This window comes from Procambarus clarkii, chromosome 65 (genome assembly GCF_040958095.1).
Source record: "Procambarus clarkii isolate CNS0578487 chromosome 65, FALCON_Pclarkii_2.0, whole genome shotgun sequence".
NCBI lineage: Eukaryota > Metazoa > Arthropoda > Malacostraca > Decapoda > Cambaridae > Procambarus > Procambarus clarkii.
This window is the reverse complement of record NC_091214.1, coordinates 18,373,426-18,395,780: the sequence shown is the minus strand read 5'-3', so window position 1 is coordinate 18,395,780 and position 22,355 is coordinate 18,373,426. Positions and strand designations below refer to the sequence as shown.

The 22,355-nt window shown below is 48.1% G+C and overlaps 1 protein-coding gene across 10 annotated transcripts in view; it reads left to right on the top strand.

Annotated features, from left to right (window-relative positions):
* LOC123771110 (rab GTPase-binding effector protein 1) overlaps positions 1–22,355 on the top strand; it is a 51,645-nt gene that overhangs the window by 1,086 nt on the left and 28,204 nt on the right. For 4 of the 10 annotated variants that reach the window (XM_045763446.2, XM_045763448.2, XM_069309494.1 and 1 more), the window contains exons 2-4: positions 1,838–1,963; positions 3,697–3,900; positions 20,790–20,920. In XM_045763446.2, coding sequence (XP_045619402.1) covers positions 1,838–1,963; positions 3,697–3,900; positions 20,790–20,920 — 461 coding nt within the window. Of the gene's footprint in view, positions 1–1,837; positions 1,964–3,696; positions 3,901–6,343; positions 6,363–12,407; positions 12,585–17,377; positions 17,617–18,468; positions 18,579–20,789; positions 20,921–22,355 lie in introns of those variants that run through there. The other 6 variants (XM_069309495.1, XM_045763453.2, XM_045763451.2 and 3 more) reach the window with 5 other exon arrangements.

The following is a 22,355-nucleotide window of genomic DNA, read 5'->3' as shown; positions in this document are numbered from 1 at the left end:
AATTTCTGCATGCTCTATATTCTGTACCTGGGAAAATTATATTATTTTGGGGGAGCTTGGAGGACCCTAGTGTTAACTATAGTAGTCAAGCTGCTCATACTCAACAGTAAAAATTATTACTCGGTGGAACACACTACCTTTGTATCGGCGAACATTGTACAATGCCCCATTATGTCGGCAGATGATTGCCATGAAGCAATATGAGAAATCAACACTAAATCCACACATTACTGCAGCAAAAGTGATAACACCTTTTTCTGAACCTATGCCAAGTTCAGGATGGCTAGTCACGTTTTCTTTAATGTGAGAGTTTAGCGTTTCCTGAATTGTATTTTATGGTTTATTATTGTCCATCAGGATTATAGAGGCTGCTCTCTCATTGTTAGTTTCTAACCTACAAACACTGCTTGTTTAAATCTAGAACAAAGTTAGGGATTAAAACTGTGTTTAGTATACATTGACAAATGTATATCTTTGTTTATATACCTCAAGTTAATTTGTCAGTATAGGTGTGTGTGTGTGTGTGTGTGCAAAAATTTTATTTCAACTTGGCATAGCATTGTTGTGAGCATCGCTTAACATGTCAAGTTAAGCATCAACTTAAGCTGTCTTAAGTTGATTCTTTTAAGGTTGTACCAATTGATCATTTCTGATCTAAACTGAACATTACTTAGGTAAGGTAATTATTAGGAGAAAGTGCTAAGCCAGTATATGACACATTTATACTTCTTAAAGTAAGTCGGATAAAATGCATCGTTAGTTTCACGTTATCTACCAGTTCGGATGACTGCATTGGTTTAGCAATTTCCCTTGGAGAAACACCCTACCCACTGAAGACTTTCATTTTTTTTCCTACAACTAATCTTGTCTTTTTTTCCCTCGTGTACCTGTACTCTTATTTCATGTGACAGCTTGCAAGAAATATATAGATAAGAGAATTAGTGAGGTATGTTATGCTAAGACTTTCCAGTTATTCCAGAACAATAATTGAAGGTAATACATGTAGGCAAGGTGGAACAGTTTGGAATCATTCCTTCATTCTATTTTCTGCATGTTCTTGTAGCAGTTAATGGAGACTAGATGTGAAAAGATTAATAGGTTGTGTTTTGGAAAAAAAAATTGAAGCTGAATAATCCAATTAGGTCCAGTACCTTGCCTAAGGCCTAAATACTATACCACCATGACAAAATGTTAACACCAGTACATGTTAGTAAATTCATTACAAGTTTTATTTACTTCATCAGTCTTAATATAATTTATCTAAGGAAGTACTAGGAATAAAATTAAAGTGCCAAGTAAAAATGTACACTAATATAGATCTCTTTCAGGTTTGGAGAATCTGTTTCTAGAATAATATTTAAAGGTCTGCACTTGCATAGCAGTTTCTACTTGTGCATCATAGCAGGCTGAGCCATGCCTCCTAAGAGATCTTTTGCTTGAACTGTACATGTACAGTACAGCTACACGAGTAGTTTTGTTATATCTTTCAGAAGACGGCACCTTTCTGCTTTCTTGGCTCGTACTGCTGCTCGCTATAGTCCTCGTCCAGAATTTTGCTATTCTAATGATTTGAATCATTTCCTTCTTGTCATCATGTTCATATGATAAGACATAATATTTGCAATGTATTTAATTTATACAATCTAGAGGCACTTAATTATTCATTATTCATACAAGGTCTGTTTTGTACTGGATCATCATACTGCTTATCATACCATAGCTTATCAATGGGCTATAATTTTCTCATCCTATTCAAAATCATTTTTCCTCTCCTTTAATATGTTTAAATATACAGTGAACATATTTAAACAGGCTCTAATGACATCCTATGCTTCAGAGTTGCAATCTAGAGTAAAGGAATTGGAAGAAAGGGAGCGTAAACTTGTAGAGAAGCACGCACGTCTTGAGGAGGACTTTGGTTATCGCCGGGCCAAGCTAAAGGAACTCTACCTCCAGAAGGAAGGCAAGTAATTTTAGGAGAGTGGGAGTGTGGGGCTGAGGGTTATACTTATCTAGCATGCCTGGTTTCTTCCGGAAATGGTTTTTCTAGAATAGCCCCACGTATATTAAATTTTTCCGATATCTTAATAATGTGGATGAGCAAAAGAATTTCTCGGGCTTTTTTTTGCCAATAAACAAAGACATTTTGGAAGAGGTCCCTAAAGTAATACTCTTAATTTAGCTCGTGAGTGTCCAACAACTAAAAGTCTAGTGTGCATGTCATCCAATGTAGATGCAAAGTTGAGATTGGTTTGGATGTTTTGCTTGATGCATTTATAAATTGGTGTAGCCATGATAAATACTGTAGTAATTTTTAACGTGTATTACTTGCTTGTTGATACTCTTAGAGTAGTTTGGACAAAGCAGTTTCAAGATTTTTCAGTTTAGTTTTTGTATATACTGTAGCTGGAACTGCATAAATACAATACTGTACTTTATTTTTAAATCTTTCTAGTTTTTAGACATTCGGTGATTAATTTTTTCCATGTACTGTTGCAAAAGAATTTCCAGTGTTAAGAGGGTTTTAATTTTCACTTTGAGCCACAGCATGATTCTGGTACTGTAGTTTGAGAGCATATTTTTGCCTGTTCTTTAGAATAACATATTTTTATGTAAAAATTCTCAATATCAAACTATGATGCACTAGAAATCATGGTGGCTTGTAAAATTGATGGGCTTGTAATGGTTCTGTTGTTACATAAAGTATGGTGACAATAAACACAAACACTAAGAGAATATATATATTTGGTCGAGTATACAGAAGTACGCAGGTGATACTTTGGTGAGCAATGGTGTGAGTTGAGCGCACTGAACGTTGTTACAGTATCTCACAAGTGTCTGTTCTAGACCACACTTGAAAGTAGACTAGTTATTACTTGCGACTCTGCTGCTTGTATGCTCGGGCAACACCTCACCGTTCTCCAAAGGTTGACAGAAATATTATGTAGAAGTTGGGAAAGGTTTGAGTTCCATAATTAGTACTAAGAAGAGCTTTGCTTCTCTCATTAGGCTAATGCATTTGGAGCGAGAGTATATTATTGGGATAATCTACTCGCTACAGGCTGTTCCGTATTCTGTTTGTGGGTCCTTGGTTAGATTATGTTCAGGCGATTTAGTATATAATTTTCATGTGATAACTCGAAAGGAAGAGCTGTATATTTATGTGCAGTGTATTTTAAGACTGAATGTCAAGAGATTTTGCAAAATAAAGTGAAAATAAATTAAATTTATTATAAATTGGCTGTAGTGACCAGATTTTTAAATTTCCCAGTTATCCGTACAATTGATGTGCAACTGATTGTAATTCTTGTTGCATCCAGAGTTCAAATGAACATAATTGTTTGAGTAAATCCTGTCCGAACAAGTCCACATCACACGTGTGCAATGAAGCCCACACAACCTCTACAAATACTCTTCCATACTCCTCTTAACACTGAGGAAACATTAAATTTAAAACATGTTCATAAAATACTAAAAACGTTTTATATATTAGTTGACACATTTAGTTCCAACATTGGTAGAGGTAAAGATGACATGATGCTAATATTGTCACAAGGGAACAGTGAACATATTAAGCCAGGTTGGGTTGTGGGGGGAATGTTTTGAGTTACCAGTTACTGTATTGTACTCTGTAAGGCAGTGTTACACTTTGCTAAAACAGTACCATACTGTACATTTTTCATGTTGATTTTGCAGAGGAGTTGAGGGTGCAGAGCGAACAGAACAATGCAGTAGAGACAGAAGTAGAGTTGTTGCGTGCTCAAGTGAGACAGCTGCAGGCAGATCTGGAGGAGGCTCACAGTGCTGTAACAATTGCTCAGTGCACTGCTGAGAATGACATTGCTGTAGAGCAGCGCAAGTGTCAGGAGGAGATTGCCACTGTTCAGCAGCTTATGAAGGGTGAGTGTTGCTCTTGTACTAAATACACAAGTTTAAGTCAGAGTGAGAAAAGAATAGATTATGAGCAAAATTTAAAAATTTCTCCCCTTGTACGCCACCAATATTTTTTTTTATTCTCGGTTAAACACTGTGTGGTTTTTCTTTGTTGAATGGAGTTGTGAATGGTGGGTGTTGCAAGGTTTAGTTGATGACATAAGCGAGTCTTTGCTCTGAAATCTGCTAGTTTTGTAGTGTATTGTATAGTATTTTTATATTATTGGTTATATATGCAGTTTAAATTGTTGTGCTGAATTGCCTAATGGTAAAACCTTCTTCTTCCTGTATTAATAAAAATGTATGTGATAGTTTTCATGTTCTCCAGTAATTGGCGGGGAAGGTTGATGAGGAAAGAGGTAGATTTAGGGTATGAGAGGGGAATGGTGCATGGGAAAAGAAAATGGTTGGAACAAGGGATTGGAAGGCAGGGTGAAGAGGAAATGGGTGGGTTAGAGGAAGGGGGGGGGAGGGGAAGAATCACTGGATGATAGAGGAAATGGGTTGGTGATAGAGGTTGGGGTGGGGAGGGGTTAAGAATGGGTGGGTGGACGAATAAGGGAATCTAATAATGAATGGAATGGGAGTGTGATAGAATTGGGGGGGTGAGTGTATGAATGGAAGAAAGGTGACTGTGGGGGTTAGCAGCATGGAGTGGAGCCGTGTATGACTAGACTGAGGGAGGGTGAATGGCGGGAGTGTGGGTGAATGAAATGTGCTGTCCTTAAGATGAACCATGTGATTAGAATGGGGGAGTGAATGATTTCATTACAATGGTAGGGTATGTGGATGGATGGATTGAACGATCAATCCAGCAATTGGTGTGTATTCACCTTTTTGTATTTGCGTAGTTGTGCTTGCGAGGGTTGAGCTCTGGGTCTTTCAGCTCGCCTGTCAATCAACGATAAATTCCCCCCTCCCCATAAACACCCTTTCCCCAGGAAGCAGCCTGTAACAGCTGTCCAACTCCCAGGTATGTATTTACTGCTAGGTCGCTAGGTCTCCCGTCGCTAGAAAGACGACGGGAGAGAGATCAAATAATATACACGTGGAAAATACTGGAGGGCCAGGTCCCAAATCTGCACAGTAAAATTACAACATACTGGAGTGAACGATATGGAAGAAAATGCAGAATAGAAGCAGTGAAGAGCATGGGTGCTATAGGCACAATTAGAGAGAACTGTATGAACATCAGAGATCCACGGTTGTTCAACATACTCCCAGCAAGCATAAGAAATATTGCCGGAACAACAGTGGACATCTAAAGGGGAAATCTAGATAGTTTCCTCCAAAGAGTGCCGGACCAACCGGGCTGCGGTGGGTATGTGGGCCTGCGGGCCACTGCAAGCAACAACATAGTGGACCTAAACTCTCATACGTCAAGCCTGGCCTGGGGAGTAGAACTCCCAGAACCCCATCAATCATGTGTCAACCATGTAGGTAACAGGGGCATCAGGGTGAAAGAAACTGCCCATTTGTTTTCCCGCCATTGCCGGGGATTGAATCCCGGTGTCCAGGATTACGAATCCTGAGTGCTGTCCACTCAGCCACTAGGCGTGTGCTTGCCTAACAGATACTACTGGCGAGTGAGGACTTGGGTTTCTATTTCTCCATCTTTCTAGGGAGGGAATACTTGTGTTTGAAAGAGAAGCAATATTAATGCAACCTTTCTCCTTGAATAATGTATAGTATTTTGACTTTAAAATCCCCAAATGTCCAAAATATGATGTACAGTATTACGTATAAATCATAGTGGGTCAATATAGATAGTTTTCTATGCATGGGTCGTCGCTTAGGTAAGCTAGGGAAATTTAGTACATCGCTTTGTCCGTAGTGACAAATCTAGCTAGTAAAGTTAATGTCAAAGTGTTTCTAAACTCAATCATTTTCACTTCAAAACAATGATGAAAACATTAAAAAATATTCAAATACTGTATAGCCTTATTAAAAAAAATAGCAAATCTTAGAGCGCCTTGGGCGCTCTGCGCAGTACAGTGGTTAGAGGATGAGCTGGTTAACGAAGAACCTTTCCTCTCGAGTAGTACATCGTATTTTGACGTACAAATCCCCTATGGCCTGAAACTGATGGACTAAAAATCATAGCAGTTCACAAAATTGACGTGATGTTCCGTTTTCTATTTGGGAGGTCCTTGGTTAGGTTAGGTTTGGGCAATTTATTACATAAGTTTATGACGTTATGGGTGCTCGAGAGGATCGGGCTGAACGAACACCGTACACTGTAACGTTTACCTATGAAATTGTATCGCTTGATAATGAGAGTTAATAGGAGCGATTGTCAAGTGTGCCTGGATGATAACAATCAGGGTGTTATCAACTTATCACAGCCACCTGATGACTATAGTACAACAGTGTTGATAGCCAGTATTGGTGTACTAGTTAATTGTTACAGTTGTCTCGTCACTTGCTAAGTAACATTTAGAAAGATGGAAGTTGTGTGCAGGAATCTGACATATAAACAAATCTCTCGGTACGAGGATGGACATGGTGCTTGTTTTTGTGGCATTAGATTAGTAATGGAAAGTTCAATACTTGGGTAGGACTGGGGTGAGGCTGTGTCTGGGGTGGTGGTGGTGGTGAGGCTGTGTCTGGGGTGGTGGTGGTGGTGAGGCTGTGTCTGGGGTGGTGGTGGTGGTGAGGCTGTGTCTGGGGTGGTGTTGGTGGTGAGGCTGTGTCTGGGGGGTGATGGTGAGGCTCTGTCTGGGGGGTGATGGTGAGGCTGTGTCTGGGGGGTGATGGTGAGGCTGTGTCTGGGGGGGTGATGGTGAGGCTGTGTCTGGGGGGGTGATGGTGAGGCTGTGTCTGGGGTGGTGATGGTGAGGCTGTGTCTGGGGTGGTGTTGGTGGTGAGGCTGTGTCTGGGGTGGTGATGGTGAGGCTGTGTCTGGGGTGGTGGTGGTGAGGCTGTGTCTGGGGTGGTGGTGGTGGTGAGGCTGTGTCTGGGGTGGTGTTGGTGGCGAGGCTGTGTCTGGGGTGGTGGTGGTGGCTGAGGCTGTGTCTGGGGTGGTGTTGGTGGTGAGGCTGTGTCTGGGGGTGGTGGTGAGGCTGTGTCTGGGGTGGTGGTGGTGGTGAGGCTGTGTCTGGGGTGGTGTTGGTGGTGAGGCTGTGTCTGGGGTGGTGTTGGTGGTGAGGCTGTGTCTGGGGGGTGATGGTGGTGGGGCTGTGTCTGGGGTGGTGTTGGTGGTGAGGCTGTGTCTGGGGTGGTGTTGGTGGTGAGGCTGTGTCTGGGGTGGTGGTGAGGCTGTGTCTGGGGTGGTGGTGAGGCTGTGTCTGGGGTGGTGGTGGTGGTGAGGCTGTGTCTGGGGTGGTGTTGGTGGTGAGGCTGTGTCTGGGGGGTGATGGTGGTGGGGCTGTGTCTGGGGTGGTGTTGGTGGTGAGGCTGTGTCTGGGGTGGTGTTGGTGGTGAGGCTGTGTCTGGGGTGGTGGTGAGGCTGTGTCTGGGGTGGTGGTGGTGGTGAGGCTGTGTCTGGGGTGGTGGTGGTGGTGAGGCTGTGTCTGGGGTGGTGTTGGTGGTGAGGCTGTGTCTGGGGTGGTGTTGGTGGTGAGGCTGTGTCTGGGGTGGTGGTGGTGGTGAGGCTGTGTCTGGGGTGGTGTGGTGGTGAGGCTGTGTCTGGGGTGGTGTTGGTGGTGAGGCTGTGTCTGGGGTGGTGGTGGTGGTGAGGCTGTGTCTGGGGTGGTGTTGGTGGTGAGGCTGTGTCTGGGGTGGTGTGGTGGTGAGGCTGTGTCTGGGGGGTGTTGGTGGTGGGCTGTGTCTGGGGTGGTGTTGGTGGTGAGGGCTGTGTCTGGGGTGGTGTTGGTGGTGAGGCTGTGTCTGGGGTGGTGTTGGTGGTGAGGCTGTGTCTGGGTGGTGGTGGTGGTGAGGCTGTGTCTGGGTGGTGGTGTTGGTGAGGCTGTGTCTGGGGTGGTGTGGTGGTGAGGCTGTGTCTGGGTGTGTTGGTGGTGAGGCTGTGTCTGGGGTGGTGTTGGTGGTGAGGCTGTGTCTGGGGTGGTGTTGGTGGTGAGGCTGTGTCTGGGGTGGTGTTGGTGGTGAGGCTGTGTCTGGGGTGGTGTTGGTGGTGAGGCTGTGTCTGGGGTGGTGGTGGTGGTGAGGCTGTGTCTGGGGTGGTGGTGGTGGTGAGGCTGTGTCTGGGGTGGTGGTGGTGGTGAGGGCTGTGTCTGGGGGTGGTGGTTGGTGGTGAGGCTGTGTCTGTGGTGGGTGGTGAGGCTGTGGCTGGGGTGGTGGTGAGGCTGTGTCTGGGGTGGTGGTGGTGGTGAGGCTGTGTCTGGGGTGGTGGTGGTGGTGAGGCTGTGTCTGGGGTGGTGGTGGTGGTGAGGCTGTGTCCTGGGGTGGTGTTGGTGGTGAGGCTGTTGTCTGGGGTGGTGTTGGTGGTGAGGCTGTCTGGGGTGGTGGTGAGGCTGTGTCTGGGTGGTGGTGGTGGTGAGGCTGTGTCTGGGGTGGTGGTGGTGGTGAGGCTGTGTCTGGGGTGGTGGTGGTGGTGGAGGCTGTGTCTGGGGTGGTGGTGGTGGTGAGGCTGTGTCTGGGGTGGTGGTGGTGGTGAGGCTGTGTCTGGGGTGGTGGTGGTGGTGAGGCTGTGTCTGGGGTGGTGGTGGTGGTGAGGCTGTGTCTGGGGTGGTGGTGGTGGTGAGGCTGTGTCTGGGGTGGTGGTGGTGGTGAGGCTGTGTCTGGGGTGGTGTTGGTGGTGAGGCTGTGTCTGGGGTGGTGGTGAGGCTGTGTCTGGGGTGGTGTTGGTGGTGAGGCTGTGTCTGGGGTGGTGTTGGTGGTGAGGCTGTGTCTGGGGTGGTGGTGGTGGTGAGGCTGTGTCTGGGGTGGTGGTGGTGAGGCTGTGTCTGGGGTGGTGGTGGTGGTGAGGCTGTGTCTGGGGTGGTGTTGGTGGTGAGGCTGTGTCTGGGGTGGTGGTGGTGGTGAGGCTGTGTCTGGGGTGGTGGTGGTGGTGAGGCTGTGTCTGGGGTGGTGGTGGTGGTGAGGCTGTGTCTGGGTGGTGGTGGTGGTGAGGCTGTGTCTGGGGTGGTGGTGAGGCTGTGTCTGGGGTGGTGGTGGTGGTGAGGCTGTGTCTGGGGTGGTGTTGGTGGTGAGGCTGTGTCTGGGGTGGTGTTGGTGGTGAGGCTGTGTCTGGGGTGGTGGTGGTGGTGAGGCTGTGTCTGGGGTGGTGGTGGTGGTGAGGCTGTGTCTGGGGTGGTGTTGGTGGTGAGGCTGTGTCTGGGGTGGTGTTGGTGGTGAGGCTGTGTCTGGGGTGGTGGTGGTGGTGAGGCTGTGTCTGGGGTGGTGGTGAGGCTGTGTCTGGGGTGGTGTTGGTGGTGAGGCTGTGTCTGGGGTGGTGTTGGTGGTGAGGCTGTGTCTGGGGTGGTGTTGGTGGTGAGGCTGTGTCTGGGGTGGTGGTGGTGGTGAGGCTGTGTCTGGGGTGGTGGTGAGGCTGTGTCTGGGGTGGTGTTGGTGGTGAGGCTGTGTCTGGGGTGGTGTTGGTGGTGAGGCTGTGTCTGGGGTGGTGGTGAGGCTGTGTCTGGGGTGGTGGTGAGGCTGTGTCTGGGGTGGTGTTGGTGGTGAGGCTGTGTCTGGGGTGGTGGTGGTGGTGAGGCTGTGTCTGGGGTGGTGTTGGTGGTGAGGCTGTGTCTGGGGTGGTGGTGGTGGTGAGGCTGTGTCTGGGGTGGTGGTGGTGGTGAGGCTGTGTCTGGGGTGGTGGTGGTGGTGAGGCTGTGTCTGGGGTGGTGGTGGTGGTGAGGCTGTGTCTGGGGGGTGATGGTGAGGCTGTGTCTGGGGGGTGATGGTGAGGCTGTGTCTGGGGGGTGATGGTGAGGCTGTGTCTGGGGGGTGATGGTGAGGCTGTGTCTGGGGGGTGATGGTGAGGCTGTGTCTGGGGTGTGATGGTGAGGCTGTGTCTGGGGGGTGATGGTGAGGCTGTGTCTGGGGGGTGATGGTGAGGCTGTGTCTGGGGGGTGATGGTGAGGCTGTGTCTGGGGGGTGATGGTGAGGCTGTGTCTGGGGTGGTGGTGGTGAGGCTGTGTCTGGGGGTGGTGGTGGTGGTGGTGAGGCTGTGTCTGGGGGTGGTGGTGGTGGTGGTGGTGAGGCTGTGTCTGGGGGTGGTGGTGGTGGTGGTGGTGAGGCTGTGTCTGGGGTGGTGGTGGTGGTGGTGGTGGTGAGGCTGGGGGTGGTGGTGGTGGTGGTGGTGGTGAGGCTGTGTCTGGGGGTGGTGGTGGTGGTGGTGGTGGTGGTGAGGCTGTGTCTGGGGGTGGTGGTGGTGGTGGTGGTGGTGGTGAGGCTGTGTCTGGGGGTGGTGGTGGTGGTGGTGGTGGTGGTGAGGCTGTGTCTCGGGTGGTGGTGGTGGTGGTGGTGAGGCTGTGTCTGGGGGTGGTGGTGGTGGTGGTGGTGGTGGTGAGGCTGTGTCTGGGGGTGGTGGTGGTGGTGGTGGTGGTGAGGCTGTGTCTGGGGGTGGGGGTGGTGGTGGTGGTGGTGAGGCTGTGTCTGGGGGTGGTGGTGGTGGTGGTGGTGGTGAGGCTGTGTCTGGGGGTGGTGGTGGTGGTGGTGGTGGTGAGGCTGTGTCTGGGGGTGGTGGTGGTGAGGCTGTGTCTGGGGGTGGTGGTGGTGGTGGTGGTGAGGCTGTGTCTGGGGGTGGTGGTGGTGGTGGTGAGGCTGTGTCTGGGGGTGGTGGTGGTGGTGGTGAGGCTGTGTCTGGGGGTGGTGGTGGTGAGGCTGTGTCTGGGGGTGGTGGTGGTGAGGCTGTGTCTGGGGGTGGTGGTGGTGAGGCTGTGTCTGGGGGTGGTGGTGGTGAGGCTGTGTCTGGGGGTGGTGGTGGTGAGGCTGTGTCTGGGGGTGGTGGTGGTGAGGCTGTGTCTGGGGGTGGTGGTGGTGAGGCTGTGTCTGGGGGTGGTGGTGGTGAGGCTGTGTCTGGGGGTGGTGGTGGTGAGGCTGTGTCTGGGGGTGGTGGTGGTGAGGCTGTGTCTGGGGGTGGTGGTGGTGAGGCTGTGTCTGGGGGTGGTGGTGGTGAGGCTGTGTCTGGGGGTGGTGGTGGTGAGGCTGTGTCTGGGGGTGGTGGTGGTGAGGCTGTGTCTGGGGGTGGTGGTGGTGAGGCTGTGTCTGGGGGTGGTGGTGGTGAGGCTGTGTCTGGGGGTGGTGGTGGTGAGGCTGTGTCTGGGGGTGGTGGTGGTGAGGCTGTGTCTGGGGGTGGTGGTGGTGAGGCTGTGTCTGGGGGTGGTGGTGGTGGTGGTGGTGGTGAGGCTGTGTCTGGGGGTGGTGGTGGTGAGGCTGGGGGTGGTGGTGGTGGTGGTGAGGCTGTGTCTGGGGGTGGTGGTGGTGGTGGTGGTGGTGAGGCTGTGTCTGGGGGTGGTGGTGGTGGTGGTGAGGCTGTGTCTGGGGGTGGTGGTGGTGGTGGTGAGGCTGTGTCTGGGGGTGGTGGTGGTGGTGGTGAGGCTGTGTCTGGGGGTGGTGGTGGTGGTGGTGAGGCTGTGTCTGGGGGTGGTGGTGGTGGTGGTGGTGGTGAGGCTGTGTCTGGGGGTGGTGGTGGTGGTGAGGCTGTGTCTGGGGGTGGTGGTGGTGGTGGTGGTGGTGGTGAGGCTGTGTCTGGGGGTGGTGGTGGTGGTGGTGAGGCTGTGTCTGGGGGTGGTGGTGGTGGTGGTGGTGGTGAGGCTGTGTCTGGGGGTGGTGGTGGTGGTGGTGGTGGTGAGGCTGTGTCTGGGGGTGGTGGTGGTGAGGCTGTGTCTGGGGGTGGTGGTGGTGGTGAGGCTGTGTCTGGGGGTGGTGGTGGTGGTGGTGGTGGTGAGGCTGTGTCTGGGGGTGGTGGTGGTGGTGGTGAGGCTGTGTCTGGGGGTGGCGGCGGCGAGGCAGTGTCTGGGGGTGACGGCGGCGAGGCTGTGTCAGGATTCGTTCCTTGGGGATGCTGGCGGGGGCGCCGCGCCAACTGGGGTGGCGATGGCGGTGATGGCGGACTTTGAGGGCGATCTCCAAAGAACGAGATTAAATGGCCACAGAGAGGTTGCAGTTGCCGCAGTCGGTATAGCTTGCGGAGTTCATTTTCCCGTGCCTCACGGCTCCGGATGTGCTCTCGCTGTGATAGTTAAAAAATAATAATTTTTTTTAATTGCGGGAGATAGGCGTGTAAGCTCTTGCTAGTGAGGCAGTTGTTGAAATAAGAAGATATGACATGTAATTGTTAGCGGTGGTGGTGTGTGCATTGTGGTGTTCTCAGGGGGTGAGAATGAGTATATTGGACAAATACTTGTAGTGTTCATGGTGACACACACGTGTATAGTGATATAGACATGTGTATAGTGATGGACACACGTGTATAGTGATATAGACACGTGTAGTTTGTGGTGGTATCCTATGTTCTTAAAGCATTAATTCCAGTGATTCACCCGTGTGATGTTAATAGTAATATCACTCGTTGTGCATTTGTGTGTAATATGTATATATCTACATATGGGGCGATATACACACCTGATAACTGTTAAGTGTTGGTGTTACAGTGTTAGCGAGTGTGGAGACCACGTAGCTCCACCCACCCTAGACCTAGCACCTGGTCCTTACCTGTGGACAATAAGAAAACACCAAGATGGAGTTAAATAATAACAATAACGATATTTTGAAGACATTTACGCGACGATTTACGAAATTGTTTACTCTGGATGATTTGGCCCAGGAAGGTAGGTGCTTTATATGTTGCTGGGGGTGGTTGTGTAAGCTGGGGTGTTGTTGTTGTGGGTGTTGTGTAAGCTGGGGTGGTGTTGCTGTGGGTGGTTGTGTAAGCTGGGGTGTTGTTGTGGGTGGTTGTGTAAGCTGGGGTGTTGCTGTGGGTGGTTGTGTAAGCTGGGGTGTTGTTGTTGTGGGTGGTTGTGTAAGCTGGGGTGTTGCTGTGGGTGGTTGTGTAAGCTGGGGTGGTGTTGTTGTGGGTGGTTGTGTAAGCTGGGGTGTTGCTGTGGGTGGTTGTGTAAGCTGGGGTGTTGTTGTTGTGGGTGGTTGTGTAAGCTGGGGTGTTGTTGTTGTGGGTGGTTATGTAAGCTGGGGTGTTGTGGGTGGTTGTGTAAGCTGGGGTGTTGTTGTTGTGGGTGTTGTGTAAGCTGGGGTGTTGTTGTTGTGGGTGGTTGTGTAAGCTGGGGTGTTGCTGTGGGTGGTTGTGTAAGCTGGGGTGTTGTTGCTGTGGGTGGTTGTGTAAGCTGGGGTGTTGTTGCTGTGGGTGGTTGTGTAAGCTGGGGTGTTGTGGGTGGTTGTGTAAGCTGGGGTGTTGTTGTTGTGGGTGGTTGTGTAAGCTGGGGTGTTGTTGTGGGTGGTTGTGTAAGCTAGGGTGTTGTTGCTGGGGGTGGTTGTGTAAGCTGGGGTGTTGTTGTTGTGGGTGGTTGTGTAAGCTGGGGTGTTGTTGTTGTGGGTGGTTGTGTAAGCTGGGGTGTTGTTGTTGTGGGTGGTTGTGTAAGCTGGGGTGTTGTTGCTGGGGGTGGTTGTGTAAGCTGGGGTGTTGTTGTTGTGGGTGGTTGTGTAAGCTGGGGTGTTGTTGTTGTGGGTGGTTGTGTAAGCTGGGGTGTTGTTGTGGGTGGTTGTGTAAGCTAGGGTGTTGTTGCTGGGGGTGGTTGTGTAAGCTGGGGTGTTGTTGCTGGGGGTGGTTGTGTAAGCTGGGGTGTTGTTGTTGTGGGTGGTTGTGTAAGCTGGGGTGTTGTTGCTGTGGGTGGTTGTGTAAGCTGGGGTGTTGTTGCTGTGGGTGGTTGTGTAAGCTGGGGTGGTGTTGCTGTGGGTGGTTGTGTAAGCTGGGGTGTTGTTGCTGTGGGTGGTTGTGTAAGCTGGGGTGTTGTTGCTGTGGGTGGTTGTGTAAGCTGGGGTGGTGTTGCTGTGGGTGGTTGTGTAAGCTGGGGTGGTGTTGCTGTGGGTGGTTGTGTAAGCTAGGGTGTTGTTGCTGTGGGTGGTTGTGTAAGCTGGGGTGTTGTTGCTGTGGGTGGTTGTGTAAGCTAGGGTGTTGTTGCTGGGGGTGGTTGTGTAAGCTGGGGTGTTGTTGCTGGGGGTGGTTGTGTAAGCTGGGGTGTTGTTGCTGGGGGTGGTTGTGTAAGCTGGGGTGTTGTTGCTGTGGGTGGTTGTGTAAGCTGGGGTGTTGTTGCTGGGGGTGGTTGTGTAAGCTGGGGTGTTGTTGCTGGGGGTGGTTGTGTAAGCTGGGGTGTTGTTGCTGTGGGTGGTTGTGTAAGCTGGGGTGTTGTTGTTGTGGGTGGTTGTGTAAGCTGGGGTGTTGTTGCTGGGGGTGGTTGTGTAAGCTGGGGTGGTGTTGCTGTGGGTGGTTGTGTAAGCTGGGGTGTTGTTGCTGTGGGTGTTTGTGTAAGCTGGGGTGTTGTTGTTGTGGGTGGTTGTGTAAGCTGGGGTGTTGTTGTTGTGGGTGGTTGTGTAAGCTGGGGTGTTGTTGCTGTGGGTGGTTGTGTAAGCTGGGGTGTTGTTGTTGTGGGTGGTTGTGTAAGCTGGGGTGTTGTTGTTGTGGGTGGTTGTGTAAGCTGGGGTGTTGTTGCTGTGGGTGGTTGTGTAAGCTGGGGTGTTGTTGTTGTGGGTGGTTGTGTAAGCTGGGGTGTTGTTGCTGTGGTGGTTGTGTAAGCTGGGGTGTTGTTGCTGTGGGTGGTTGTGTAAGCTGGGGTGTTGCTGTGGGTGGTTGTGTAAGCTGGGGTGTTGTTGCTGTGGGTGGTTGTGTAAGCTGGGGTGTTGCTGTGGGTGGTTGTGTAAGCTGGGGTGTTGTTGCTGTGGGTGGTTGTGTAAGCTGGGGGAGGGGGGGTGCAAAGGGGCTTTATTGTTAGGTTTTACATTGTCGGTTTGATGCCCTTTAGGCGATATTCTTAGTACTGTATCTAATTATTAAACTGTTCCTCCTAGAGCTGGTTCATTTGTATGACACGTGGATCATTTTCATGAAGGGATACATTGTACTAAATTTTGATTGAAACCTTTCCATTCCGTTGTCATAGCCACCATTTGCGTGGCATAATTAGTTGTAACGGTTAGCAAGATTAGTTACGGCTAGATTGTGATGGGTTGGCTCCTGGAGGCCATACCGGTCCATGGGCGGCTACTTGACGTGGTTGTCGGATAACGTATTATCTCCTTGCACCTCGACGTATCTGTGCTCTGAAATCAGCCTAATGTGAGTGAGATGAGCGTGTACATTCATCGCCTGGAGACTAGTTTAACACAACCTTCACAGCTAGATTACCTGTCAGATTAGCTACTGAACCTAGTAGCCATGGCACCTAGTAGCCATGGCACCTACTAGACCTAATAGCCATGGCACCTACTAGATTAGGTGCCACAGTCATGATTCAACAAGCATTTACGCATAAACGTACCCGAACCTCTACATATTTGATCAGTCTTCGGCGGCTTTGTTTACTAAATCTTTCACGGCTTTCTTTTAATAAAAGTTTATCGAAACTTGCCAATCAAATGTTAGTGTTATAAACAGTGTCCCAAAAAGCCGCCGAAGATTGAGAAAATGTGTACAGTTTTTGAGATATATATACAAGAGTTGTTACATTCTTGTAGAGCCACTAGTACGCGTAGCGTTTCGGGCAGGTCCCTGGAATACGATCCCCGCCGCGAAGAATCGTTGTTACAACCAAATACACATTTTACTTTTGAGTTAAACAGAGGCTATAGTTAAGGATTTGCGCCCAGTAAATCCTCCCCGGCCAGGATACGAACCCATGACAAAGCGCTCGCGGAACTCCAGGCGAGTGTCTTACCACTGCACCACGGAGACTGGTCAACGTGGTTCGTTCGTGGATTCGTAATTTGGGTTCGTGCCGGCATGATAATGGCTGTGTGCGTGTCTTAGGTCAGTCAGGTTAATTAAGTGCCCCTAGGCCTGGGCAGGGGCCATTAGCACTGCCTTAGCCTATCTGCGAAAGCTGTAAAGTATTTATATTTTTCATGTTTGTTTTTGTAAGTAGCGACGCTGGACGAAGTATTTATATACTGTATTGAGATTTAAAGCTTTTGCCTTGTGTGTCAAGATGGACACTTCTAAAGTATCGTCAGAGCGTCGACCCAAGACAGGAGGAGGACGGGCTGAATGCCTTCAGCGAGATTAGCCTAAACTATTTTCATAGTTTGTCAATCCTTGAGCACTCGTGCCGATGCGTAGTCAACGACTGTAATTTTCATACATTAATTTTTATTAGTACTGTACGTAAATTTTGTAGTGGTAGATTTTGTAAAAAAAAAAAAAAAAGTTACGTATTGACTGGAATACAGTATGGAGTTACCAAAATTTACCCTAGAGCCGCCATCTCGAATGACCTCGATGAGGATAGAAAGCCTGCGGCTTGTCAAAGTTTCCGTCCCCCATTGTTCCGAGAAGAGTCGACTCGATAATTTGAGAAGTTTAGTCATTGGACACAACCTTTTCTAATGTGGTAATATATTTTCGTAGGCGAGGTCTCCATTCTTGAGTAGAGTAATTCAGGAGTTGGCACTCAGTGTAGTTGACGGGAAAGTACCCGAAATGGATTCTTAATTGTGACCCTCAACTGACCTTGTTCTAGTGTTCCATTTACATAATAGGTTCAAGTTAAACTGTGCAGTAAGAAGGAAGAAAAACAGTACGGAACACATCTGGCACTCTGTAAATTACCTGTTCTATGGGATGCCTCACTAATTTGAGGACATTTGTGTTGTTAATTGTTACCTAGCAGTAAAATAGGTACCTGGGTGTTAGTCAGCTGTCACGGGCTGCTTCCTGGGGGTGGAGGCCTGGTCGAGGACCGAGCCGCGGGGACACTAAAGCCCCGAAATCATCTCGAGATTGCCGGCGGAGGAGGGCAGTTTGTTGTGCACCCCATACTGAACGTAGTCATAACGATCCATAAGGTTATGCCTGCTGTCTGTGTTAGAGATTGATTGAACGATGAAGATTAAGTCACCCACTGGTATGAATAGCCCGTAATGCTGTACGCGCACAGTACGAGAGGTGGTGTATTGGAGGCAGGGCAGATGTGTTGAGTGACAACTTGATGATTACAGTGAGTTGTGTGTAGTGTAGCGGATGTGGGGGAGGGGGTAGGCGAGCACACTTGTGCGTGGCTGTACGTGAAGTTAGTGGACCCGGTGTTTGAGGGGTGGGGGGGGCGCATTTAAGAATTAAAGAAAAAGGAATGGAAGGGAAGTATGGAAGATTGGATTTCGGGGGGCGGGGGGAGGAGATAGGAAGAGGGAGGGGGGATAGGCAGAGGGAGGGGGGTAGAGATAGGAAGAGGCAGGAGGAGGGAGGGGGTGAGAGAGATAGGAAGAGGCAGAGAGAGGGAGGGGGTGAGAAGAGAGAGAGGAAGAGGCAGAGGGAAGGGGGTAGGAGATAGGAAGAGGCAGAGGGAGGGGAGAGAGAGGAAGAGGCAGAGGGAGGGGGAGAGAGGAAGAGGGAGGGGAGAGAGGGCGGGAGAGTTGTGGCGGTGGGAAGTGGAAACCTGTGGCAGCTGTTGTTCAGTGGCTGGACAAGCTTGGTGGGCGGCAGGCAGGCACGCGCGGACCGTGTCTTGTGCTCTACCAGCACGGTTGATATCTCTCACACGCCTCCCTCGCTACCTCCTGGGTTTATGAAATGCAGTGAACAACATTCCCTGGCTCCTGAGGCCGTATGTAATGAGCGTTCAGTCAGCACCTTTCCGCACATGCATGCAGTCAGTCAGCACTCGCACTCTTCACACATGCATGCACTTTCTATCATTGGTGAGTGGACCAGAGTTGTCATGCACTCACGTCTCTCCCTCACACTATATAGGAGCACGTGCATCCTCCCTCCCTCCCACACATTATGTAGGTTATATATGTCTCTCCTACACTATATAAAGGTATTCATGAGTCTCCCTACACTATATAAAGGTATACATGCGTCTCCTTACACTATACATAAAGGTATACATGCGTCTCCCTAAACTATTAATATACTTGCGTCCTTTCCTCATAGAATATAAGGCTATACATGCATCCCTCCCCAAACACTGGGAGTACACTTTGCTGCATTGTAAATATTTCTGCATGCTTACCTTTGAATATAAGGCAGGAGGACTTGGGGGCTCAAATGCCCTCCTTGCCTAACTTTGCTAACCCTTTCCTGTCATCGTTAAGATATACATTTCCTGTCCACGAACATATATTTTGAAGACGCCAACATATTTTGCTGTTCTTGCTTTTACACGATGATCTTTTAACCTGTCCAGTACGAGTATATTGTGGGAGAAGCAGACGTGTGCAGGCGATGAGTCGCAATAACGTGGCTGAAGTATGTAGACCAGACCACACACTAGAAGGTGAAGGGACGACGACGTTTCAGTCCGTCCTGGACCATTCTTAAGTAGATTGTCTTGAGAATGGTTTAGACGACCGAAACGTCGTCGTCCCTTCACCTTCTAGTGTGTGGTCTGGTCTACAAGCAGACGTGTGTGTGTGTAAAGTTCTGTAAAATCATTGCATCATCACGGTGTATATATTGCTTGGGAAGAGGGCGGATGCGATTTCTTTTTTAGGTGATTGGGATGTATTTTTATCCAATGATTGACATCCGGAGGGAGTAGGGTGGCGGCGTGACGGTCGACTGGTCAGTATGACTGATGGCTGCCATTGCTATCCTGCCACCATGATCACTACTTTTCCTAATACCCAAAACTGCAGTAATTGTCATCCTAGTGATGGTGGGTTTGATGGCTTTGTTTACAGTTATTAAACAGTTAATGAGCTCCGAAGCAAGAGGAGTCTGTGTATAACAATAACAACAGTTGATTGGGAAGTTTTCATGCTTGTAAACTGTTTAATAAATGTAACCAAAGGCGTCAAAGATTGAGGAAAGATGTACACGTTCGTAAGTACTTGCGTAACTGCTTCGTGAATCTGGCCCCATACACAGCCTCAAATGTGGAAGGTGACGGCTTATAGGCTCTGGAACCTGTACACCGGTTAAAGGGTGGGAGGCACAAGGAACACTTGCATGGGGGGGGTGATGTGCACTTGGCACAGGCAGTGTGCTGGGGGAGGGGGGGATGATGTGCACTTGGCACAGGCAGTGTGTGCTTGGGGGGGGTGATGTGCACTTGGCACAGGCAGTATGTGCTTGGGGGGGGGGTGATGTGCACTTGGCACAGGCAGTGTGTGCGCTTGGGGGGGGAGGGGTGATGTGCACTTGCACAAGCAGTGTGTGCTTGGGGGGGTGATGTTGTGCACTTGGCACAAGCAGTGTGTGCTTGGAGGGGGTGGTGATGTGCACTTGGCACAGGCAGTGTGCTTGGAGGGTGGTGATGTGCACTTGGCACAAGCAGTGTGCTAGGGGGGGGTAATGTACACTTGGCACAAGCAGTGTGTGCTAGGGGGGGGGTAATGTGCACTTGGCACAAGCAGTGTGTGCTTGGGGGGGTGATGTGCACTTGGCACAAGCAGTGTGTGCTAGGGGGGGGGGGTAATGTGCACTTGGCACAAGCAGTTCATTATGCAGTTTTTTTAGGTGGATATTACAACATTTGTGGGTGTCACACATTGAATATTATGACCAGATTAGCAAGTCCTGTGATACCTGTTTAAATGTCACTGAAAGTTAAAGAATAAGAGGTGACAATGAAAGTGTTGTACAGTATTTGACTATCAAGCAGGTATGACATCTTTTAAGAAACATTTTGATATTGGCCAATTAAACATAACAGTAGTTGCTAATAATTTGTAAAGTGATCATAATCAAAGGAAGCAAATGGTTTTTTTTATTTTTTATAATGGTAAACATGTGAAATAGCTGATTATTTAAGGTACCGTAATAACAATTTGATTACATACGGTGAAAGAATGGTATGTGGGTGTACGGGGCTTTGGTGTATTGGGGGGTCGATTTGCCTGTTTGAGCGATTTGTGTAGCTTGCTAAGTGTTCTTGACCCTTCATGCTGTTGTGTACTGTATTGACCTGTATCATTCTCTGCTGGTAGAATATAATACAGCAGATAGTTCATAACATTTTGACTAAAGATTGTTACATAAAGTATTGTATTGTGCTTTAGTATTAATTTATAGGCTAAGCCCATAATATAATTTGTTTACAAATGTCTCCCAGAGCATAGGGGAAATTTGGGAAAATGCTGTACTGTAAGTACTAGTATTTACGAAAATGCAACCGAGTTCAGAAGGTATTATCTAGCTTATTGTAGTCACGATTGTGTGTTTGGCAGTCACCAAGAGTAGTTGTTTTCTGCACAGAATCGAGGTATTTTGTGAACTGGGGTTGCAATTTTTTAAATTTTATAGATTGCAGCATGCAGCTAATACTCCTTGTAATAATTTAGCTTTAGCTACTTTACTAGATACAGGATGTTCTGATGTTCTGTGGCCAGATTCACAAAAGCACTTACGCAAACACTTACGAACCTGTACAGTACATCTTTTCTCAATCTTTGGCGGCTCTGTTTCCAATTATTAAACAGTTAATGAGCTCCGAAGCACAAGGAGGCTGTTTATAACAGTAACAGTTGAATGGGAAGTTTTCGTGCTTGTAAACTGTTAAATAAATGTAACCAAAGCCGTCAAAGATTGAGGAAAGATGTACACGTTCGCAAGTGCTTGCATAAGTGCTTTCGTTAATCTGGCCACAGTTCTTTACTAGATACTAAATGTTCTTTAAAATTGGTTAGGCATTTCTTGAGTACAATGTTGAAAGAGGTAGAAATGTGGTGCTTTAGCAACAGGTGTTATGCTTGTCCACCTTACATTTCTTAGTGTTAGAAAAGACTAAAACTTTAATGTCAAGTTTCATTTGCATCAGATTAGGTCAGATAAGAGTTGTCTTCATTATGCTTAGTTATTTCTGTAAATTTTATTTAAAAAATTAAAACCTTGAAATGATTACCTAATCTACATTAATCACTGACAGAGGAGGTGGCAAATGCTGTTGGGCAGACAGGTGGCCGTTATGAAGGGGAGATCAAAAGGTTAAAAAAACTTTCGGAGAGGTTAGAAACGGAGAAGCAGCACTACCGACGCTTATACGAAAGACAATTGGAGGTAACATGATTGGTTATTGCAGTTTGACCTTGTAAAGTAAGGAAATATGTTTGAAATTGTTTTGACTAGACATGCATTTTAATTTATACAATAAACAATTTGTATAATGTAGTGCTAAGGTACACATTTCAGGTAAGTGACAAGGAAACTTAAGTTTGAGCAACACTGAAGCTTGAAGACTAACATTGTTTTGAGCCATGACAAAATTGGTTGCATGCAAAAAATGTTGGGTCATTTTTGACAGTACCTGTACTGAATGCCAAGTGTGCCTCGATTATTTAGAACATTTTTTCTTGTGCATGCCTTATCATAGTTGATTTCCTTTGCATTATTAATTTGTGTTTAAGCTAAATGCTTAAGTGCACTGCAGCTTTGTTTATAACCATAAGACCACAGCTTGAAAATAAGAAAACTGTAAAAATACAACTACACTGAGGTGTAATTTATGGGCATTAAAAAGCAAACAAAAATGTACCTTGTTTGAAACCATTAAAAGATAGGTTGGTAATAAACTGGCTTAGTCTTGGAGAGTTGTCCAGATAGTCTTATAAACTGGCTTAGTCTTGGAGAGTTGTCCAGATAGTCTTGAAATTCATCAGATCCAGTAGTGTATAAAAGAGCAAATATTGACAACAGAAATAAAATGGTGAATTTTATTATTACAGCAAATTTTTTTTTCTTCATATCAACATGAAAATTCAGTTACTTCATTTCTGCATTTGGTAGTAAACATGTTGCATCAAATTTAGCCATTAATGTACATTAATTAATGTGCATAACCAGTCTAGGGGGAAATGATAGTAAAAATTTACATAATGGGTTCCCATTATGTAAAAACAGGTACAGGAATCTGTTTTAGGCCACTGTTGAGGTTCTCCTTGGCCAACTACTGATTCAGGTGAACAGAAGTATCTGGGGAAAGGAAATATGTCAGTGTATTTTACGTAAACTGAATGTGTGAAGCTTTGCCCAAGAATGCTGAAGTGTCTTAAAAGTTCATTAATGTGATGTGTACAGTAGTTAGAAAAAAAAGACTGTAATGGAATGGTTATTACTTGGGGGGGGACCAAGTACTCTGAGCTTGGTTCTGGTACAAAACCAGGCCTCTGAAATTCCTCCATGCCTACTGGAAGCTAAAACCCGAACCTGGCTCCTTGTATAACGAGGATAGCTTTGAGATGCAAAGTTGACCCAAAGTTGGGGAGAGCCTCGCTAGACAGCATGGGTGCAACATGTCTAACAACTGCTAGATGGAAATTAAAAGCCCCAAGGAAGGTAAGGCAAATGATGGTTGCCATAGGGAGAATACCTGCATCATAATGCACCCAGCCACTACCAAATGTCAGTCCAGGTTACCTTGGCTCTCGGCCAACCAGCCTTCTCGCTCTTCAGCTGTCCATGTAGAACCCCATACCCTACCAAGAGGAAGGTCAAC